This window comes from Gambusia affinis, linkage group LG20 (assembly GCF_019740435.1).
Source record: "Gambusia affinis linkage group LG20, SWU_Gaff_1.0, whole genome shotgun sequence".
Lineage (NCBI taxonomy): Eukaryota > Metazoa > Chordata > Actinopteri > Cyprinodontiformes > Poeciliidae > Gambusia > Gambusia affinis.
In genome coordinates, this window is record NC_057887.1 from 6978577 (window position 1) to 7000079 (window position 21503).

Genomic DNA, 21503 nt, shown 5'->3' on the forward strand with positions numbered 1-21503 from the left:
GCCGGAAAAGTAACATTAAAGAAAATACATTGTTTTTAGACTTCATTAAACTTAGGCTACCCTTTAGCATATCTGTCTGTAGCACCGAACTTGAAAGACCAAAACAATCGATCGCAGATCACTAGATCTTGTTTTCGCTTTTAGTTATCTAAAATAGTTTTATAACCACTACACGATGGCCGAGTAGAGGACTAAGGTCTCATGTGAGTTGTGCTCCACCACAGCATCCTGGTTGGTACAAGATCTGTCGCTGGTGAAGCTTGCATCATGACTTCACATGTAGGATACTTAATCAATTAATTTGGATAAACTTAATTGAACTACTTATCACCAATTGCAGCAATTTAATTAAGTTGGTTCAACTATTTTCTTTGTTCAGTGTACAGGATGTTTGGAAAACTAAAATAACAATGAACTATATTCCTTCCACTTCACAATTGTGAGACATTTTATGCTACAATCTGTGCAAAGACATGCAATGTGGAAAAAAGTTTCAAATGTAAAAACTTGGGCTAAACAATCGTGACACAAAAATCCACAAGGAGCAACAAGAACCACAAAAAACGTGAAATGTTCTATATGTTCAAAGATACGTTTAAAATAATTTTAATTGAAGTTGTATTTAATTACAGTGTGAGTGATAATGTCATTTAGGATATTTTAGCTTTTTAGTTTGGAATAACTTAAAGGTTTGACTTGGCTTTCAGCACAAGTAATTGAAAGAGATTTAAGTTATTTATTAGAAAAAAATAAATGATTTGAGTAAGAGTGACTAAAATTTGTCATGTTAAACCTAACGAAATAAGTTATAAAAACTTAGTAAATAAAGATGGATAAACTTTATGAATTGGGTTGGATGATCACTGCTGGACAGACATAGGACCTTAAAATTGTCATTGAACTCAATTGTTTCAGATGAATTCAAAGTAAAATGTTCCTGTAAGTTCAAGATATAACTTTGTAAAGTTAATTGAACACAAAAAGTAAGTTTTCATCTGTAAACCAAAAAAAGAAAAAATCATGTGAGCTTAATGAAAATACATCCAGGAAATGAACTACAGCACAAATAAACTTTCTGAAGAGTAATTCTTGTTCTCCAGCTCCAGCTCCTGTTTTTTATCCTGTTTATCGGTGTAACAGTTTAAAAAGCTGACTGGATGCTACAATTGCAATCGGTTTTCATCAGTTTTGTCACATTGTTAGTGTGCACCTCCAGATTTTAGGTCGATTCTGTCTGTCCATATTCACACTGAGTGATATAATCAACCCTCATGCACGAAGAACAGACCCAGAAAAGATTATGAAAATATTCTCAGTTGTGCAACCTATTTAGAATGTGTAATTGTGCTGAAAACTGGAAAGTCCTCAGAGTTTTTCAGACGAATTTCTGTGCAGTTGCTTCATCTTGCCATTGTAGTTTGGAACTCCCTCCTCTGACAACTTGCTTGTTGAATCCTGTTCATATAATTTTCCAGGGTAAAGCCACTAGAAAACAGGTGCTTCACCTTTAATGAGTTGAAGGAGCCACGCACTGAAAAAAGAAATGAGTTGAACCAACTTAACTGAATTGCTTCAATTGGTCATGTTGTATATTCGACTGATTCAAAGACGAAAAGGAGTCGGGTGGATTATTCAACTGAACTTTAGTGAATAAAAAAAAAAGGATGAAAGAATCATACATAACAATACACGATAGAGTGTAGGTGTTCGGCTAACATAGCTCTTTTTCTCGGTAAAACCTCCTCAATTCTACCTCTTCGTCTAACCTCCAGTTCTTCTTGAACTTGTGCAAAGCATCATGGGATACTGAGTCCATTCTGTTAAACGACCACAAATAGTCAGTTTTGAACCAGATACTAACTATAAAATGCTAACTAGATTTCTGAACTAACTGCAACTAAAATAGTTACCTGATATTAAATTATAATATCCCAAATAATAAGTCCTAAACAAATCCTGGTTAAACCCAAAATAAATTCTCAACAGGTCACACAAAATTCAATTAAGTTTATCCAACTTATTTTAACGAGTTTAACCAACTCAATATATTATGTCTATTCAACTGCATATAGAAAGTTCATCAGACTCAATTTATTAAGTTTTTTTTAAACCTTTTTTCATTAAGAGGGTTTAAAACGACTATTTTAAGTCAGTCTCACTCAAATCATTTAGTTGGCTTCAAATAAAGAAGTAAACTAATAAAGGATCTCTTTTTTAAAAGGGTTTTTTGCAGGCAACCTTTTTTTGAGAGCAGTTAGACGGGAAGATGGATAATGACAGAGGGGGAAGACACGCATTAAAGGTCATCAGGCCGAATCGAACCTCGATGGCCGAGTAGAGGACTAAGGTCTCATGTGAGTTGTGCTCCACCACAGCATCCTGGTTGGTACAAGATCTGTCGCTGGTGAAGCTTGCATCATGACTTCACATGTAGGATACTTAATCAATTAATTTGGATAAACTTAATTGAACTACTTATCACCAATTGCAGCAATTTAATTAAGTTGGTTCAACTATTTTCTTTGTTCAGTGTACAGGATGTTTGGAAAACTAAAATAACAATGAACTATATTCCTTCTACTTCACAATTGTGAGACATTTTATGCTACAATCTGTGCAAAGACATGCAATGTGGAAAAAAGTTTCAAATGTAAAACTTGGGCTAAACAATCGTGACACAAAAATCCACAAGGAGCAACAAGAACCACAAAAACGTGAAATGTTCTATATGTTCAAAGATACGTTTAAAATAATTTTAATTGAAGTTGTATTTAATTACAGTGTGAGTGATAATGTCATTTAGGATATTTTAGCTTTTTAGTTTGGAATAACTTAAAGGTTTGACCTGGCTTTCAGCACAAGTAATTGAAAGAGATTTAAGTTATTTATTAGAAAAAAATAAATGATTTGAGTAAGAGTGACTAAAATTTGTCATGTTAAACCTAAAGAAATAAGTTATAAAAACTTAGTAAATAAAGATGGATAAACTTTATGAATTGGGTTGGATGATCACTGCTGGACAGACATAGGGCCTTAAAATTGTCATTGAACTCAATTGTTTCAGATGAATTCAAAGTAAAATGTTCCTGTAAGTTCAAGATATAACTTTGTAAAGTTAATTGAACACAAAAAGTAAGTTTTCATCTGTAAACCAAAAAAAGAAAAAATCATGTGAGCTTAATGAAAATACATCCATGAAATGAACTACAGCACAAATAAACTTTCTGAAGAGTAATTCTTGTTCTCCAGCTCCAGCTCCTGTTTTTTATCCTGTTTATCGGTGTAACAGTTTAAAAAGCTGACTGGATGCTACAATTGCAATCTGTTTTCATCCTTTTTGTCACATTGTTAGTGTGCACCTCCAGATTTTAGGTCGATTCTGTCTGTCCATATTCACACTGAGTGATATAATCAACCCTCATGCACGAAGAACAGACCCAGAAAAGATTATGAAAATATTCTCAGTTGTGCAACCTATTTAGAATGTGTAATTGTGCTGAAAACTGGAAAGTCCTCAGAGTTTTTCAGACGAATTTCTGTGCAGTTGCTTCATCTTGCCATTGTAGTTTGGAACTCCCTCCTCTGACAACTTGCTTGTTGAATCCTGTTCATATAATTTTCCAGGGTAAAGCCACTAGAAAACAGGTGCTTCACCTTTAATGAGTTGAAGGAGCCACGCACTGAAAAAAGAAATGAGTTGAACCAACTTAACTGAATTGCTTCAATTGGTCATGTTGTATATTCGACTGATTCAAAGACGAAAAGGAGTCGGGTGGATTATTCAACTGAACTTTAGTGAATAAAAAAAAAAGGATGAAAGAATCATACATAACAATACACGATAGAGTGTAGGTGTTCGGCTAACATAGCTCTTTTTCTCGGTAAAACCTCCTCAATTCTACCTCTTCGTCTAACCTCCAGTTCTTCTTGAACTTGTGCAAGGCATCATGGGATATTGAGTCCGTTCTGTTAAACGACCACAAATAGTCAGTTTTGAACCAGATACTAACTATAAAATGCTAACTAGATTTCTGAACTAACTGCAACTAAAATAGTTACCTGATATTAAATTATAATATCCCAAATAATAAGTCCTAAACAAATCCTGGTTAAACCCAAAATAAATTCTCAACAGGTCACACAAAATTCAATTAAGTTTATCCAACTTATTTTAACGAGTTTAACCAACTCAATATATTATGTCTATTCAACTGCATATAGAAAGTTCATCAGACTCAATTTATTAAGTTTTTTTTAAACCTTTTTTCATTAAGAGGGTTTAAAACGACTATTTTAAGTCAGTCTCACTCAAATCATTTAGTTGGCTTCAAATAAAGAAGTAAACTAATAAAGGATCTCTTTTTTAAAAGGGTTTTTTGCAGGCAACCTTTTTTTGAGAGCAGTTAGACGGGAAGGTGGATAATGACAGAGGGGGAAGACACGCATTAAAGGTCATCAGGCCGGGAATCGAACCTGCGATGGCCGAGTAGAGGACTAAGGTCTCATGTGAGTTGTGCTCCACCACAGCATCCTGGTTGGTACAAGATCTGTCGCTGGTGAAGCTTGCATCATGACTTCACATGTAGGATACTTAATCAATTAATTTGGATAAACTTAATTGAACTACTTATCACCAATTGCAGCAATTTAATTAAGTTGGTTCAACTATTTTCTTTGTTCAGTGTACAGGATGTTTGGAAAACTAAAATAACAATGAACTATATTCCTTCTACTTCACAATTGTGAGACATTTTATGCTACAATCTGTGCAAAGACATGCAATGTGGAAAAAAGTTTCAAATGTAAAAACTTGGGCTAAACAATCGTGACACAAAAATCCACAAGGAGCAACAAGAACCACAAAAAACGTGAAATGTTCTATATGTTCAAAGATACGTTTAAAATAATTTTAATTGAAGTTGTATTTAATTACAGTGTGAGTGATAATGTCATTTAGGATATTTTAGCTTTTTAGTTTGGAATAACTTAAAGGTTTGACCTGGCTTTCAGCACAAGTAATTGAAAGAGATTTAAGTTATTTATTAGAAAAAAATAAATGATTTGAGTAAGAGTGACTAAAATTTGTCATGTTAAACCTAAAGAAATAAGTTATAAAAACTTAGTAAATAAAGATGGATAAACTTTATGAATTGGGTTGGATGATCACTGCTGGACAGACATAGGACGCAAAATTGTCATTGAACTCAATTGTTTCAGATGAATTCAAAGTAAAATGTTCCTGTAAGTTCAAGATATAACTTTGTAAAGTTAATTGAACACAAAAAGTAAGTTTTCATCTGTAAACCAAAAAAAGAAAAAATCATGTGAGCTTAATGAAAATACATCCATGAAATGAACTACAGCACAAATAAACTTTCTGAAGAGTAATTCTTGTTCTCCAGCTCCAGCTCCTGTTTTTTATCCTGTTTATCGGTGTAACAGTTTAAAAAGCTGACTGGATGCTACAATTGCAATCGGTTTTCATCAGTTTTGTCACATTGTTAGTGTGCACCTCCAGATTTTAGGTCGATTCTGTCTGTCCATATTCACACTGAGTGATATAATCAACCCTCATGCACGAAGAACAGACCCAGAAAAGATTATGAAAATATTCTCAGTTGTGCAACCTATTTAGAATGTGTAATTGTGCTGAAAACTGGAAAGTCCTCAGAGTTTTTCAGACGAATTTCTGTGCAGTTGCTTCATCTTGCCATTGTAGTTTGGAACTCCCTCCTCTGACAACTTGCTTGTTGAATCCTGTTCATATAATTTTCCAGGGTAAAGCCACTAGAAAACAGGTGCTTCACCTTTAATGAGTTGAAGGAGCCACGCACTGAAAAAAGAAATGAGTTGAACCAACTTAACTGAATTGCTTCAATTGGTCATGTTGTATATTCGACTGATTCAAAGACGAAAAGGAGTCGGGTGGATTATTCAACTGAACTTTAGTGAATAAAAAAAAAAGGATGAAAGAATCATACATAACAATACACGATAGAGTGTAGGTGTTCGGCTAACATAGCTCTTTTTCTCGGTAAAACCTCCTCAATTCTACCTCTTCGTCTAACCTCCAGTTCTTCTTAAACTTGTGCAAAGCATCATGGGATACTGAGTCCATTCTGTTAAACGACCACAAATAGTCAGTTTTGAACCAGATACTAACTATAAAATGCTAACTAGATTTCTGAACTAACTGCAACTAAAATAGTTACCTGATATTAAATTATAATATCCCAAATAATAAGTCCTAAACAAATCCTGGTTAAACCCAAAATAAATTCTCAACAGGTCACACAAAATTCAATTAAGTTTATCCAACTTATTTTAACGAGTTTAACCAACTCAATATATTATGTCTATTCAACTGCATATAGAAAGTTCATCAGACTCAATTTATTAAGTTTTTTTTAAACCTTTTTTCATTAAGAGGGTTTAAAACGACTATTTTAAGTCAGTCTCACTCAAATCATTTAGTTGGCTTCAAATAAAGAAACTAATAAAAGGATCTCTTTTTTAAAAGGGTTTTTTGCAGGCAACCTTTTTTTGAGAGCAGTTAGACGGGAAGATGGATAATGACAGAGGGGGAAGACACGCATTAAAGGTCATCAGGCCGGGAATCGAACCTGCGATGGCCGAGTAGAGGACTAAGGTCTCATGTGAGTTGTGCTCCACCACAGCATCCTGGTTGGTACAAGATCTGTCGCTGGTGAAGCTTGCATCATGACTTCACATGTAGGATACTTAATCAATTAATTTGGATAAACTTAATTGAACTACTTATCACCAATTGCAGCAATTTAATTAAGTTGGTTCAACTATTTTCTTTGTTCAGTGTACAGGATGTTTGGAAAACTAAAATAACAATGAACTATATTCCTTCTACTTCACAATTGTGAGACATTTTATGCTACAATCTGTGCAAAGACATGCAATGTGGAAAAAAGTTTCAAATGTAAAAACTTGGGCTAAACAATCGTGACACAAAAATCCACAAGGAGCAACAAGAACCACAAAAAACGTGAAACGTTCTATATGTTCAAAGATACGTTTAAAATAATTTTAATTGAAGTTGTATTTAATTACAGTGTGAGTGATAATGTCATTTAGGATATTTTAGCTTTTTAGTTTGGAATAACTTAAAGGTTTGACTTGGCTTTCAGCACAAGTAATTGAAAGAGATTTAAGTTATTTATTAGAAAAAAATAAATGATTTGAGTAAGAGTGACTAAAATTTGTCATGTTAAACCTAACGAAATAAGTTATAAAAACTTAGTAAATAAAGATGGATAAACTTTATGAATTGGGTTGGATGATCACTGCTGGACAGACATAGGACGCAAAATTGTCATTGAACTCAATTGTTTCAGATGAATTCAAAGTAAAATGTTCCTGTAAGTTCAAGATATAACTTTGTAAAGTTAATTGAACACAAAAAGTAAGTTTTCATCTGTAAACCAAAAAAAGAAAAAATCATGTGAGCTTAATGAAAATACATCCATGAAATGAACTACAGCACAAATAAACTTTCTGAAGAGTAATTCTTGTTCTCCAGCTCCAGCTCCTGTTTTTTATCCTGTTTATCGGTGTAACAGTTTAAAAAGCTGACTGGATGCTACAATTGCAATCTGTTTTCATCCTTTTTGTCACATTGTTAGTGTGCACCTCCAGATTTTAGGTCGATTCTGTCTGTCCATATTCACACTGAGTGATATAATCAACCCTCATGCACGAAGAACAGACCCAGAAAAGATTATGAAAATATTCTCAGTTGTGCAACCTATTTAGAATGTGTAATTGTGCTGAAAACTGGAAAGTCCTCAGAGTTTTTCAGACGAATTTCTGTGCAGTTGCTTCATCTTGCCATTGTAGTTTGGAACTCCCTCCTCTGACAACTTGCTTGTTGAATCCTGTTCATATAATTTTCCAGGGTAAAGCCACTAGAAAAACAGGTGCTTCACCTTTAATGAGTTGAAGGAGCCACGCACTGAAAAAAGAAATGAGTTGAACCTACTTAATTTAATTGCTTCAATTGGTCACACAGAATTCAATTAAGTTTATCCAACTTATTTTAATGAGTTTAACCAACTCAATATATTATGTCTATTCAACTGCATATAGAAAGTTTATCAGACTCAATTTATTAAGTTTTTTTTTAACCTTTTTTCATTAAGTGGGTTCAAAACGACTATTTTAAGTCAGTCTCTTTTTTCTTTTTTTTTCTTTTTTTTTACCAAGATATGCTACTTTTAGATATTTGGAAACCAAATAAGTCTGAATTATTATGCATTGCTGAAGTAGCAGAATAAAAGACCAAAACTCAAAAGAAAAACATGTTCTATCCACTCTGACATTGAAAAATTGAAAATCCAAAATGAAGAATGGTCCAAACACATGTGTTGCATCAGCAAACTTTATTGGGGCTTATAGAGAAAACAAACCTGTCAAGAATTTATTGTGCAACACTGTCAAGTTGAATCCCTTTAAGCAAATGTAGTAGAAGAAACCAAAAGAACTTGGACAAAACAAAAATACAACCATATAAATGTATGTATAAAACTGATAATTTTATATAAACTCAACATATCTTTGACTGAATGAGAAAAACAAATTCAAAAACCGCTTAATCAAAAGTCAGTCGGTACCATTACTAAGAAAAATTACCAATATTTAAACAATTGAAATGTACTTAAAACAATCCCACATTGTAAGCAATCATATCACAATAAAAGTTTTTAAGTGTCCTTGGGGATGGACATGCTCGGAGACGAGGCATCTAAGGGGCGGGGCTTCCGATTCAGCATAAATAGCTCTGTGAGCTGAGCAGTAAAAAAGCTCCTGGACACACTTGTCAGAAGCCAAGAATATTACCGTATCACTTATCTTCATAACTCAACTTCACCAGGTAAGGAATTATTGCACAGCTAAAGATAAATATATGCTACTTTCATTTAAACATCACAATGATCTAATTTATTCTGTCTTAACTTGCCCTGCCTTTGAACAATGAAGAAATTATCCATCTATCCATCAACTCTCCTTATCAAATAACATTATTATTTCACAACACATGGATAGATTTAAGTCACGTTATCGAATCTTTTTTTTCATGCAGGAAACATGGACAAAGGTGTTACTCAAGTTGCTGCTCTTGGTCGACCTTTTACCTTAGGCATGCTATATAATGCTAACAAAGATCAAATCATCCCAGGTAAGAATGAACTTCTTTATGTCTATTAGCCTTTATGTTTTCAAACAAATCTTTTCAAATCTCTAATTAAAAAATTTAATGTAAAAGATACTCAGAACTATTGCTAAAGATATGTGAATCACACTCTAAAAAGTGTATTTGGGCTGTAGTTCATGTTATGGACTTATATTTACATTAATGTCACTTAATTCTTTGGGTTTAGCGATGACGACTTACTTTTTTGTGTTGAATTAGCTTAAAAGTTAAGACTTTTATTTTAAAGACCTTTTTATTTTGGCTTTACTTGAAATGCCGTGATCATTTCCTACGTCTAATGTCATGACACAAGCTTCACTAGAGACAGATACTGTACCAGTCAGGGAGTTGTGGTGGTGCAGGAGTGGTGAACAACTCACAAAAGGACACCTTAGTCCTTGACATGGCCATCGCAGGTTCAATTGACCTTTGAGCTTTACAGCATGTCTTCCCCCTCTTTCACTACCCTGTCTAACTACTCTCAAACAAAAAAACCACCTGAGCCAAAAAAACTGGTAGAAAAATAAATAAATAAGAAGATAAAATATGTCAACAGGCAAATTTGGCGCTGTTGAAATACCTCTTACAAAGAGTCCGATGCATTTCTAAAACATTTAATACTAGTGTCAGTGTGAGCTGCTTAGCAATAAAGTAGAAATTTACTGACAGATAGAAATATATTTTTTCAGAAAATATAGAAATCAAGAAATTTTCATCAAACAATTTTTGTTTCAGATAACCACATCAATCATTATGCAGATTGAAGGCTGTCAATGTATACACTTAAAAATTAAACTTGATAAACTTGAAGCATGGTGGCCGAGGTCAGGGAGCGAGCAGTGGTTGCTTGAGCGCGACTGGGATGTGGAAAACCTGCATTGTTTTGAGGACAAGATGGCAGAGCCGCCCACACCATGGTTGTACGATGGCGCCAAGTAAGCTGCCAAGGACGCCTCCTTGGACTTTACCAAGCTCCGCCCACAACCGACCCACGTGACCGCAAGTCTCACGAACAAAGCCTGTGGCGCGTTGTTTCTATGTAAATTAGCGCATCATTTCTGCCGGATTTTTACGATATATCAGCTACTAGAATGGACAGAGGAATTAACAAGTTCATGTCGTCAAGTGGGAGGAGGTTACTGGTTTTTTAGTCACAAGCTGGTTGCAAACCTGAGGCCAGCAGGTGTCAGTCAGTTATGGTAGATCTGAAATTTGGTGTGATGACGTCAATATGAGAAGCTACAGACTGATAGGAGGAACCAAATAGCTCTGTTAAGGTAAAGGCAAATCTTCTGAAGTTGGGATATAATTGATTTAATTTCACATAATTATTGCGGTAGAAGCCATTTGTTTGTTAAAATTTTTTGAAATATGGGGCGTGCTCCGGTGGCGTAGAGGCCAGCGCGCCCCACGCCCGAAGGCCCCCAGTCCCCGATGCGGCCGTCGCGGGCTCGATTCCCGGACCCGACGACACCCGCCGCATGTCCTCCCCCCCCCCCGTCAGCCCACCATGATAAAAGGGACACTAGAGCCCACAAAAATGACCCCCTGGTGGGGGGAAAAAAAATAAAAAATTGAAATATATTTGTTCTATTTGATGTTTGTTGTGAATGACGTTTACTCACAAACGAACGAGGTAATTAGTCCAAAGGTTAGAAACTACAGCGGCTGTAATGCGCCACAGCAAAGGTAAACAAAGGTAAAATAACCCGAACAGGTGATCAACTCAAAACCACTCCTATCTTTTTATTCTCTGTCTCTCTTTGTAGTTTAAGCATACCTGTTATTAAACGAAACATGAGTGCTAAGAAGTTCGCGCTGGGTTTACACCTGCGCAACAGCGAAGGAGGCCTGCTGCTCCGGTGTGTTAGAATCATGACAGCAAACTAGCAAAACGTAAAGAATTTTGCACAGTTCTTTCCCCAAACAAACCGACTGTGTTGAGTAAAACTGTTGGATGCAGGTAATGTTAGCTAAAACAGTCGTCGAGCTCTTGCGTGGTGATTGGCTGGGGCGGAGCGACAATCTGGTGCTGGTTGGCTGAGGAGGAGGCGTGGTAATTGATGATGCCAGTAGGCTGAAGAGAGTCTCGCAGCTTGAATTTATGCCTATAGGCTATATGCAGTGATGTCAGTAACGCGTTAATTTGTAACGCGTTACTGACGTCGGACCACTTTTTTCAGTAACGAGTAATATAACGCGTTGCTATTTCAAATCGAGTAGTCAGACTACAGTCACTTATCAAAATCACTGTGCGTTACTATCTTCTTTTGTTATTTAATCGTATTTCCTCTACTGCCTTGTCGAAAGTGACCGACGCCCTATGCGACAGAAATGTAAACAATGGAGGGAGATGATTTTGTTGGTGGAAAACTGAACTATTTTGAGTTTCTGTCGCCAAGTCTGATTATTATAAACGGCTTTGGGCTTCATTTTTTTAAAGTCGCTTGCAGATTTAATGAGTGGCGGGTTGCGCCTTTTTTGGCTCGTTTTTGAACGTGAAGTTGCTCATTTGGGCTTGGAAATAAGCAGAGACTCATAATAAATCCCAGAATTTGTTCGTCATTAAGGGAGTCTTACTCCGTCTCTCCCTGTCCATCATTTCCTGGATGATCCGTCCCGCTGTGTCTTTGTTAATGTCAAGTTAATATATTACCTCTGAATGACGTCGAGCTTCACGTTGCGCTCCAGAAAACTGCAAACATCGAGACCAATATGAACAGCGCAATAAACGTGAAAACAGCCACGAATAAACGTGTCCGTAGTTGGAAATAATTATAATGGCAACTTAACGCCATTATGATTATTAATATTAAGATAAGTGTCACAAATCTGTGCAGCCATCTGAGCTGTGGAGCTGCAGGAGGAGCTCTGTGAGCTGCGACACCAAACGCAGGGCCGTAACGCAGAACCTGCAGGTGGGGGTAGGGGTGGGGCTTTAAAATCCTTCTTAGAGTTTTCCAGACAACAGTGGACCACACAAATTACTCAGGTTTTTTATTTTTTTGTACTGTTTTTTTCTACAATCTCCTCTTCAGTTCAACCTTATCAGTGGAGACACATTGTTGATGTTACCATTATAAAATAGCTGACAATTAAATATTGGCAAAGCTCAATGTGATTTTCACAGGAGGCGCAGCGTTGTTGTTAGCAGCTGCTGAAAGTAACTAAAAAGTTACTTTTAATGTAACTTAGTTACTTTCCAAAAAAAGTAGTCAGTAATATAACTAAGTTACATTTTCAAGGAGTAATCAGTAGTCCGATTAAAGTTACTTTTTCAAAGTAACTATGCCAACACTGGCTATATGTATTTGATTTTTTAAAAAGTGCGTGAAAATATTTACAGCTAACCGCACAAGTCTGTTTAAGGTTTCCACAAACCCCCTCAAAACAAATTATTTTTTTCAAAGGTCAGACGTGGACAAATTATTTAAAAAAAATTTATACTGTTTCCCAAAGAAACAATTTATAGGTGGTAAGACATGTAACCTGACAGAGAAGCAAAAATATGTTTTTGTCTTGCTTAAGTATCTTTACTGTCTTTCCTTCTAATTTGCTTTCTGATATCATGTTTTACAGGTGTCACTCTGTGGGATGAAACGACCCTACAAAAAATGATCAATGAGACTTCTCAGCATAGCAGTGATTTTAAAATCACCTCCTCTGATTCCTTGGACATGAAGTCTAATCTGCTGGATGTGAATGCCTCTCTAAAAGCCAGTTTTCTGGGCGGTCTGATTGAAGTCGGAGGATCTGCAAAGTATCTGAATGACAAGAAGAAATCCCACAATCAAAGCCGCATAACCTTCCAGTACAAAGCCACCACCGCGATCAAGCAGCTGAACTTATCGGCTGATGAAATGAAGAAGCAGCTGAAAATTGCTGATGACATGAAGCGTTTGGCCACTCATGTTGTCACCGGCATCCTTTACGGTGCAAATGCATTCTTTGTGTTGGACAGTAACAAGGTGGACACGAAAACTCTTGAGAAGATTGAGGGCAACCTCCAAGCTACCATAAACAAATTCCCCTCAATAAGCGTGAGCGGAGAAGTTGACATTAAACTGTCCAAGGAAGAACAAGCTGTGGCTGACACATTTTCCTGCACATTCTATGGAGATATGATTCCAGACAAAAACCCTACATCCTTCCAGGATGCACTGCTGACGTACGTAAATCTGCCAACGCTACTAGGTGAAAAGAAAGAGCACAGTGTTCCACTGAAGGTCTGGTTGATGCCACTGAAGAATTTTGATCCATCAGCTTCCGAGGTGAAAATGGAACTGAGTACTGGGCTTTTGGGAAAGGCTCAAAATGCCCTGGTAGAGCTTCAGAAGTTGAAAATGAGATGCAATGATTGTTTGGCAGACAGCTATCAATTCCCGCAGATTTCCACAATGTTGTCAGGGTTCAAGCAGAAGTGTAGCATGTACGTAGGGATGCTTCAAGAACTAATGGCAAAGAAGATTCCAGGCATCAGGGCAGGAAAGGAAGACGAGAAAGAGCTGTTGAGATTCTTGGATGAGAAAGAAAAGTCTCCGTTCAGTTCAGACAAATTAAATAAATGGATGGCAAACATGGAAAGAGAATCCAATGTGATCAAGTCCTGTGTTGAGGCAATGGACGGAGCAAAGATCCTCCCTAAAGAGTCTGATGTTGTTGAGGAGCTTCTGCGCCCCGAAGTAGAGGATGTCCTCTGCTTCGTTTTTACCTCTCTGGAACCTTCAGATCCTTATCTTCAGAAAATGGCAGAGTACCTGGAGACAATGGACTTCAAGGCCACAGGGAATGTCAGTCCAGCCACTGAGGACCTGTGGTACTTCTCAGAAGAAGAATTAAGAAGAATAAGAGAAAAAGCCACAGAGATCAGTGAGCTTGCGGCAGGTCTGAAGAATGAAGCAAAATACAGATTTGTAGTAACGGCCATGAAAAACACGAAATACAAAGGAGCGACAATCTACCACTACAGGAACAACAAACTGATCACGGAAGATTTTAAAAGACCCAATTTTGTTAATGTAGAAAAAATAACAGAAAGAAGAGATCTCCTGTGGTGTAAGTCACTGTTCACTGTTTTCATTTTTATCCCAGACCAATGTCTGATAAAATCAAATTTATCTGCACGTCACAAGTTTTCTCAGACTAAAGCTAGGGATTTATATCTGATATGGCAGAGGAGGAACGGAGTCCCTTACAAAGAGAAGAAAGATGTATAGGTGGCATTTAACAAAATGTGTAACATATAACAACATAAAAATATATTTGACATATTAGTCTTGTTAGCCTTGTTATGTGACACCTCAAACATTGAACCAAAGTGTTTGGGTCTTGTGACAATGTTGAGCATCCACTTGAATTTGTTGTTGTTTAGCAACAGTGTACATAAAAGCCAAATGAATACTTCACTTCTTGCACTGAAGATTACTTAGAAAATAAATATTTAGACAGATGTGTAAAGTATGATGTTGCACATAAAATGAAAACTCTACAGACCTTTTTTGAAATCGTGACCTTGATCAGGTTACCTGTTTTTCTCCCCCTCAGACGCCAGCAGCCTCAATATGGATCCAGACACGGCACACCCAAACCTCATTCTCAAAGGAACCAAGAGTGTGACACACGGAGGCAGGCAGTCATATCCCGATAACCACCTGAGATTTGAAGAAGTCTTCCAGCTTATGTTCAAAGAAAGGCTGACAAAGCGCCACTACTGGGAGATGGAGCTGAACATTGATAAAGGTAGAGATAGCGCTGTTGGTGTTTCTTACGAAGGAATACTCAGGAAAGGAGATTTAAATGAATGGAATACCATTGGTCTCAATACAATGAGCTGGTCTTTGGGGTGGAGGTGGAGAAAAGACTATGAACAACAACCCACATTCTACATACAGCATAATGGAAACTGCGCAGAAAAACCTGTTCCCAAGATCGGCTTGTCCTGTGTTGGCGTGTATCTGGATTGGCCCGCTGGTTCTTTGTCGTATTATGCAGTCAGAGGTGAGAAAGTGGATCACCTTCACACTTTCCATGCCAGTTTCTCTGAGCCCGTTTACCCATGTCTGAAAATGTGGGGGAAAAACAGCTATGTGGGCCTGCGTCTGTAAAGACATTTTATTCAGTTTGAAACAAAAAAATGGCTCAAACAGAGGTGTGAGTAATGAAAGCAAAAGTTTACTAGGTAATTTACAACAATCAATCAATCAATCAATCAATCAATCAGTTCCAAACTTCTCATCTCTTTTTTGGACTTTTGATCATAATTTATGTATGACCCTCATGTCCCTCCTCCGTAGTTTTTTACTGTCACGTTAAAGTGTGACAGTTTTTAAAAGGCCTGTTTGCCTAAAAGCTGAGAATAAATAAGCGAAGGTGAAAAAAAAAAATTCTCTCCAGCAGACAGGTTCTGACCTGCAGTCCGTGTAACTCAATGTGTCTCTCCTTGCCAGAAAGCAAGTAATAAATCTAAAGAAAGTCGTTATTTTTTTGTGAGTTTTTTTCCTCTCAGTAACATAATTCTTCTTGTAAGGAAGTGGGTGGAAACCCAGTTGGGTTTTCAGGCGAGGGACTTGGCTGGGCTTGGAGTTGCTGTCAGTAACGGAATTTGTACTGCAGAGGTTTTTGAAACGGTTCAGACTCCAGTAAAACATTTACTAATTGCCAAATAATGGGTTTTTTTTGGCTCATGGATTGTTTCTATAAGCAGTAGATACCCAAATGAAAGGACAGAAACAGGCAAAAAAGAACATTTTGCATAATATGTCTCCTTTATCATTAACTGTACAACTTTAAAACAATTGCTTTTTGTGCAAGAAACGACTGCTTGCATCTTTCTGTTGACAATCGGATGATCTTCATGTTTTAAATGCTTTTTTGTTCATTTATCACATCCATGGGATAGATAACTGTGTATTGTCAAACATACTTGTGATCTTCCAGGATTTTATATATGATTGACATTGGAAAAATATATGATGTTGCCATAGATATTGATTTCATGTTATGATTTATTTTTTTTTACTATTTTACAGCTTTGGTGGGGGGTTTATAGTTTTTGCGGTGCTTGATAATCAGTTTTTCCTGTACTCGTGTTATTATTGATTCTTAATGATTGGTTTACAGTTATGCTTTCTTTGTTCATTTCCTGTCACACAATGTGTATGTTTGACTATTTTTGAACAACATGATTGCTTTTGAAAAATAAAAAGTTATATTATCACTTCATTCATGCTACTGTTCTAATGCTTGTAGTCTAATGTTGGCAAATCTAATAAAAAGAATGCAAATAAACCTCTGGTTTTTTGTTGTCTCTGATGAATACTGTGTATTTAATTTTCTTGAAAAGGAAAACCTGTACATATTTTCTCCCAGGTTTAGGTTCTGTTAAGTCATACTCTAGTGCTTTTAGATAACAAGTCAACCCAAAATGTTGCAATCCACAGCTACGGCAAAAATTAAACCCACCAGACAAAAAAAAAGGAATTTATAATTGCATCATACTACATCAGAGCACTCTTAGTTCCAGCTTAACATTACACTGCTTAGGTCAGATTATAACCTAAATATATGTAATGAAGCTTCAGTGACTCAAATGTTTGGCCTCTAATCTTTGTAACATAATGTAGCACAAGATTTAAAGAACTCTGTATGCTGGCAGCCCGATGTTTTTGAGTTGCGGCTTAAGTTGTATATAAATATTTTTGTGATTTCATTAACAAGTAAAAATGGGGCAAAAAATAAAATAAAATCCTAAAACAATGGACCAGAGCCCTTTCAATGAAAAGGACAATCAGAACGTTTAGATTTAATAAAGGTTTAATGTGAACCTTTATTTCAGGTAGTTCAGGTAGTGACCAGGTATAGGACAGGTAGTAAAGGAACACAAACAGGTATTACAGTTAGTAAAATGAAATGGGTAAATTTACAAAACACATGAAGTTCAGTGGCAACAGTAGAATTGAGGTTTGAGGGAAACTGTGTTTTAAAATAAAAAAAAAGGAGAGGTAGAGAGGTGCATTAGAGAGATGTACTGCTGTAACTTTATCAGATCAGTTGCGCAACACATTTGAAAGAAAAACTCTGATTTCCAAATAGGGGACTTTCATGAATTGGAAACTCATTGTGTTATAAAAGCAGGTGAGACTCTACCTGACAGTCATCATATGTTAGATCCTTACAGAAGAGCAATGAACATTAAGGTGAGTTTTATGATGTTAACGCAGGACTCTTGAATGTTCCTCGTTGATTTGAGAAAGGTTCTAACTCTACAGACTTGTCGTGAATAAACTGTTACTCTGCTGCAGCTGTTCCTTCTCCTGCTGGTTCCCGTGGCGACCAGCTGCTCAGATCTCAGCCTCCCTCTGGACTGCAACGACGTCTACAACCAAGACACCAGCCGACCCAGCGGAGTTTACACCATCTATCCCATCGGGAGCACGTCGGCAGTCCAGGTACGATCAAACTTCCTGGAATGTCAGTAGTTAATAATCACATTCTGATTCTTAATGCCCGGTGTTAATGTTCACATGTACACTCAATATTGGTAGATGATTTATAATATGTAAAAAAATTAATCTTTAACAACAGCCTAGCAAGCATCAAATTTGTTTGGCCTGATAGGAATCTATGAGCTCTGATGCTTGGTATCTTGCCGATTCACACATAATGGGACTCATTGTTTTCACAGCGTTGGTTCAAGAGTCCAGAAGGGGGTCAATCAGGCTATGTTTCTTTTTGTTCCTTGTGGAAAAAAAAACAAAAAAACAAGAGGCTCAATATGCAGCTGAATCAGTATGCCGGTTCAATCAGCTGCTATGTTTGTGTCTGCAGGTCTACTGCGACATGGACTCTCTGGGAGGAAAGTGGACGGTAGGGATTGTTTCTTTTTGCTGTTTAATTTATTATTTGCTTTTCATTATTTTAGACGTTTCAAAAGCTTCCTTTGTGATTCAGTTCAAAGTCATCTGTTAAAATACAACTGGAATTGTACGCATTTTGAATCCCTATCATTATTTTATTATTATTATTATTATTATTATTATTATTATTTTTTTTTTTTTTATTTTTTTTTTTTTTTTTAGATAGCGTTCTTACCTGTAGCCAGCTGGTTTCATTAAAGGGAAACTATTGGAAATAATTTTGAGTTCACAACAAAAATGTATCTATGGTCTCACCATCTACAGTCAGAGTTTACAAGAACCCAAAGCAAAAAAAAACACTTAAACACTGTTTGAACTCATTGTAAGTGATTTGGTTATTAGCATCCATTTCTGAAATCCAACTCAAAATGCATCAAAGCTCATCGGGGAGGAACCCTGAGCTGCGTTCAGCTGGATCACCGTCCTCACCTCCCCGCAGGTTTTCCAGAGGAGGATGGACGGCTCCGTGAACTTCTACAGGCCCTGGAATCAGTACAAGTTCGGCTTCGGGAACGCGGCGGGAGAATACTGGCTGGGTGAGACATGAATCCAACGCAGCAGCAGCTATGAAGACTGGAGAGAAACCCCAGTCAAAAGTTCAGAGAGATCACTCTCTCCAATGTTTCTGTCGTGTTCAAGGTCTGGAAAACGTCTTCCACCTGACTAAGAGGAGAACAGAGCTGCTGATCGACATGGAGGACTTCGATGGAAACAAGGTGTATGCTCGTTACACCTCGTTCTCCGTGGGCCCAGAGTCTGACGGCTACAGACTTCACCTGACTGGATTCACTAATGGAGGGGCAGGTGGGTAAAGAATGACTTTTTTTGTTTTGTTTATGGTAAGATAACGTCTTTTTAAAAAAAATTATCATCATTATTTTTTTTTATTTTATAAATGTGTGTGGTGTGGCCAATTGTTGTCTGAGTGCCAAGGTGAGGTCAAACCCTACACTTTGCCATGATGCTACATGAAAATTCATTAGAAATCGCTTTGGCTTCATTTCAAGTGTGATGAAAAAATTATGAAACAATGAAATAAGAAAAATCAATAAAAAAGACACCTTCTTTTAAAATGGTCAGGGATATTCAGAGGAGTTTGTAGAAAGTAACTTTAATAATACAAATATTCATGTTGTCGATGCCACATAATTGGCTAATTTACTATTTGTGTTATTGAGCTTGTTAAAAAAAAATACAATACAAAGTTAGCATGCAAATGCAGTTTGTTATGTTATTGACTTCATTTGTTGTTGCAGATGTCATGAGTTCTGTTTGTACCTAAAGCAACAAGCTATTCCTAATCCTGTTCCCCTCTTGTTTAGCACCTGCGGAAAAAAATCTGGCACTTTATTTATCAACAACTTTAATATTTTACCATTTATTTCGTAAAAAAAAAAAACATGCTTACTGAACAACTTTTTATTTGCTTAGATTCATAATTGCCTTATCAGAAGAGTATTTCCAAAATGATCTGTTTACCAAGAAACAGACATTTTTGCAAGATACTTTATAATTTAAGAAAATAATGAGCTGCAAGTCTGTCTGACTTTCTGTTTCTTCAGGAAACTCTCTGAGTCACATCAGTGGACAAAAGTTCTCGACATTTGATAAAGATCAGGACACCTGGGTGAACAACTGCGCCCGATCGTTCCTTGCAGGGTTCTGGTACTCCGATTGTCACAGTGCGAACCCAAACGGCGTGTACCTCTGGGGGGCCGACAGCACTCTTTATGCCATCGGAGTGGAGTGGATTTCCTGGAAGGGCCGGGGCTACTCTCTGAAGGCCATCAGCATGAAGATCCGTCCAGTACAGTGAACTGGGATGGGATTGAAGACTCGTCAGAAGTTTCCAGGAACACCAGAAAGGGATTTCCAGCAATTCTGCAGGACGTGAAGAAAGAAGCTGGGCGAAAGATTGAACTCAAACAAATACTGGAGAAATGGTCAGAGGCACGTGCAACCGGTCAGAATCGTCCCACTCAGGCACTGAACTCAGAAGGAGCTCAGTAACGTATCAAATGCCCTCCAGTAATAGCAACTCCAGTAGGTTTAAAAAGCTGCGGTTTCCCTATTCATCCATCAGATGTCGCTATTGTACCTGTCCGAATTTCTTCTGTTTCTGTCAGTGAAACTGCTTTGATTCGTGAGCTAAATGATAACCTCTTTTTCCACTGAACAAATAGAATCATGTTATCAGATTTTTTTTTAACATTCTAAATGTAGTCCAGATGTGAAAAAATTTGCTCATTTATCCTCAAACCAACAACATTGTGTCGTTACAGCCTAAATTAGAACCTTTCAGTGTCGCTGCCTCTGTAGAATGAAGTGTAATCATTCCAGTGTAATTATTAAATATTGAGTTTGTGGTTTTAGTTAAAAGTGGACATTAACAAAAAAATAAAAACAAAGTCTTTTATGGGGACAATTAGTGCACGTGCAGTTATTGTTGAGTGAAGATGAAGCTGGATGCAAACAGAACCCCACAGATGTAAAAAGAAAAACACCCAAAGTTTACAGACATGTCAGTGGTTAAATGTAAGCTCCTATTACAAGTACCCATTGAATTTAGAAAGGATTTTTCACTTGTGTTTTGTTGCATGTAACGCACCGTTACCAAGAAATCTTAATTTACCATTACACCTGGCTTTGAAATTCCATCTGAGCAAATAGATCCAAGTAAAATGTGCTGCTTGTACGTCGATAGTCATTTTTTAAAGTGAGGCCGACAGATGGAAGACTCCAGCTAGGAGACAGTACATTTGCCATGTTGGTCACCAAAGGTGCAACAAGAGCAGGAAACTATCTCACTGTATCAATAGCAAAGACTTGAAAACATCTGCGGTGATCATTGGATCAAAAGACAGGAACATATACTGTGTTCCTTATGGGACAATTTAATTAGTTTTTCTCTTGTTGAGTGATTCCCTCATGTATGATCCCCAACAGGGCACATGGAAATTTGGATCTATTGACATACATTCCTAATTAGTCATTACACACTAAAAGGGGTTACTGAAATATTTTTATTTTTCTATAAAAGCAGCTTATACACATTATCTCATTGGAGCCACCCAGGAGGACTGTGGTGATGTAGGGTATAATTTACACATACTATGCATGTTCATCATTAGTTTAGTATCACACCAAGTTCAAATGATTCCCATTTTCCAATAAAGACTCTTAGAGCCTGTTGGACACACACCTAGTGAATCTGAACCTGCTGTGTTAGTATGACTCTTTCTATATTTTCTGGGCCTTTTCATGATCAACGTTCATATCTGATTTTCTTTGCTGCAATTTTACTTCTGTGCCTACTTCATGGCAAAACCTCAGACATAGTTTAAGGAAATCAGAACAAATCTTTA

General features: G+C 36.8%; 2 protein-coding genes across 2 annotated transcripts; both read left to right on the top strand.

The window, feature by feature from the left end:
• Positions 1-8843: 8843 nt before the first annotated feature.
• Positions 8844-16510, top strand: LOC122823024 (neoverrucotoxin subunit alpha-like). Its single transcript, XM_044102224.1, has 4 exons — positions 8844-8902; positions 9113-9208; positions 12803-14278; positions 14768-16510. The coding sequence occupies exons 2-4, from the start codon at positions 9118-9120 to the stop codon at positions 15325-15327; spliced, it is 2127 nt and encodes a 708-aa protein (XP_043958159.1). The 5' UTR covers positions 8844-8902; positions 9113-9117; the 3' UTR covers positions 15328-16510.
• Positions 16511-17337: 827 nt separating this feature from the next.
• LOC122823025 (microfibril-associated glycoprotein 4-like) lies at positions 17338-21408 on the top strand. The gene is made up of 6 exons (XM_044102226.1): positions 17338-17418; positions 17524-17670; positions 18050-18088; positions 18578-18674; positions 18778-18942; positions 19701-21408. The coding sequence occupies exons 1-6, from the start codon at positions 17383-17385 to the stop codon at positions 19952-19954; spliced, it is 738 nt and encodes a 245-aa protein (XP_043958161.1). The 5' UTR covers positions 17338-17382; the 3' UTR covers positions 19955-21408.
• Positions 21409-21503: the final 95 nt, after the last annotated feature.

Bases quoted from the DNA above. Each gene is read 5' to 3' on its own strand.
- LOC122823025 (XM_044102226.1), top strand. From the start codon at position 17,383: ATGTTAGATCCTTACAGAAGAGCAATGAACATTAAG. The intron at 18,089-18,577 runs GTAGGGATTGTT...ACCTCCCCGCAG, and splicing joins CTCTGGGAGGAAAGTGGACG to GTTTTCCAGAGGAGGATGGA. The intron at 18,943-19,700 runs GTGGGTAAAGAA...CTGTTTCTTCAG, and splicing joins ATTCACTAATGGAGGGGCAG to GAAACTCTCTGAGTCACATC.
- LOC122823024 (XM_044102224.1), top strand. From the start codon at position 9,118: ATGGACAAAGGTGTTACTCAAGTTGCTGCTCTTGGTCGACCTTTTACC. The intron at 9,209-12,802 runs GTAAGAATGAAC...CATGTTTTACAG, and splicing joins CAAAGATCAAATCATCCCAG to GTGTCACTCTGTGGGATGAA. The intron at 14,279-14,767 runs GTAAGTCACTGT...TCTCCCCCTCAG, and splicing joins AAGAAGAGATCTCCTGTGGT to ACGCCAGCAGCCTCAATATG.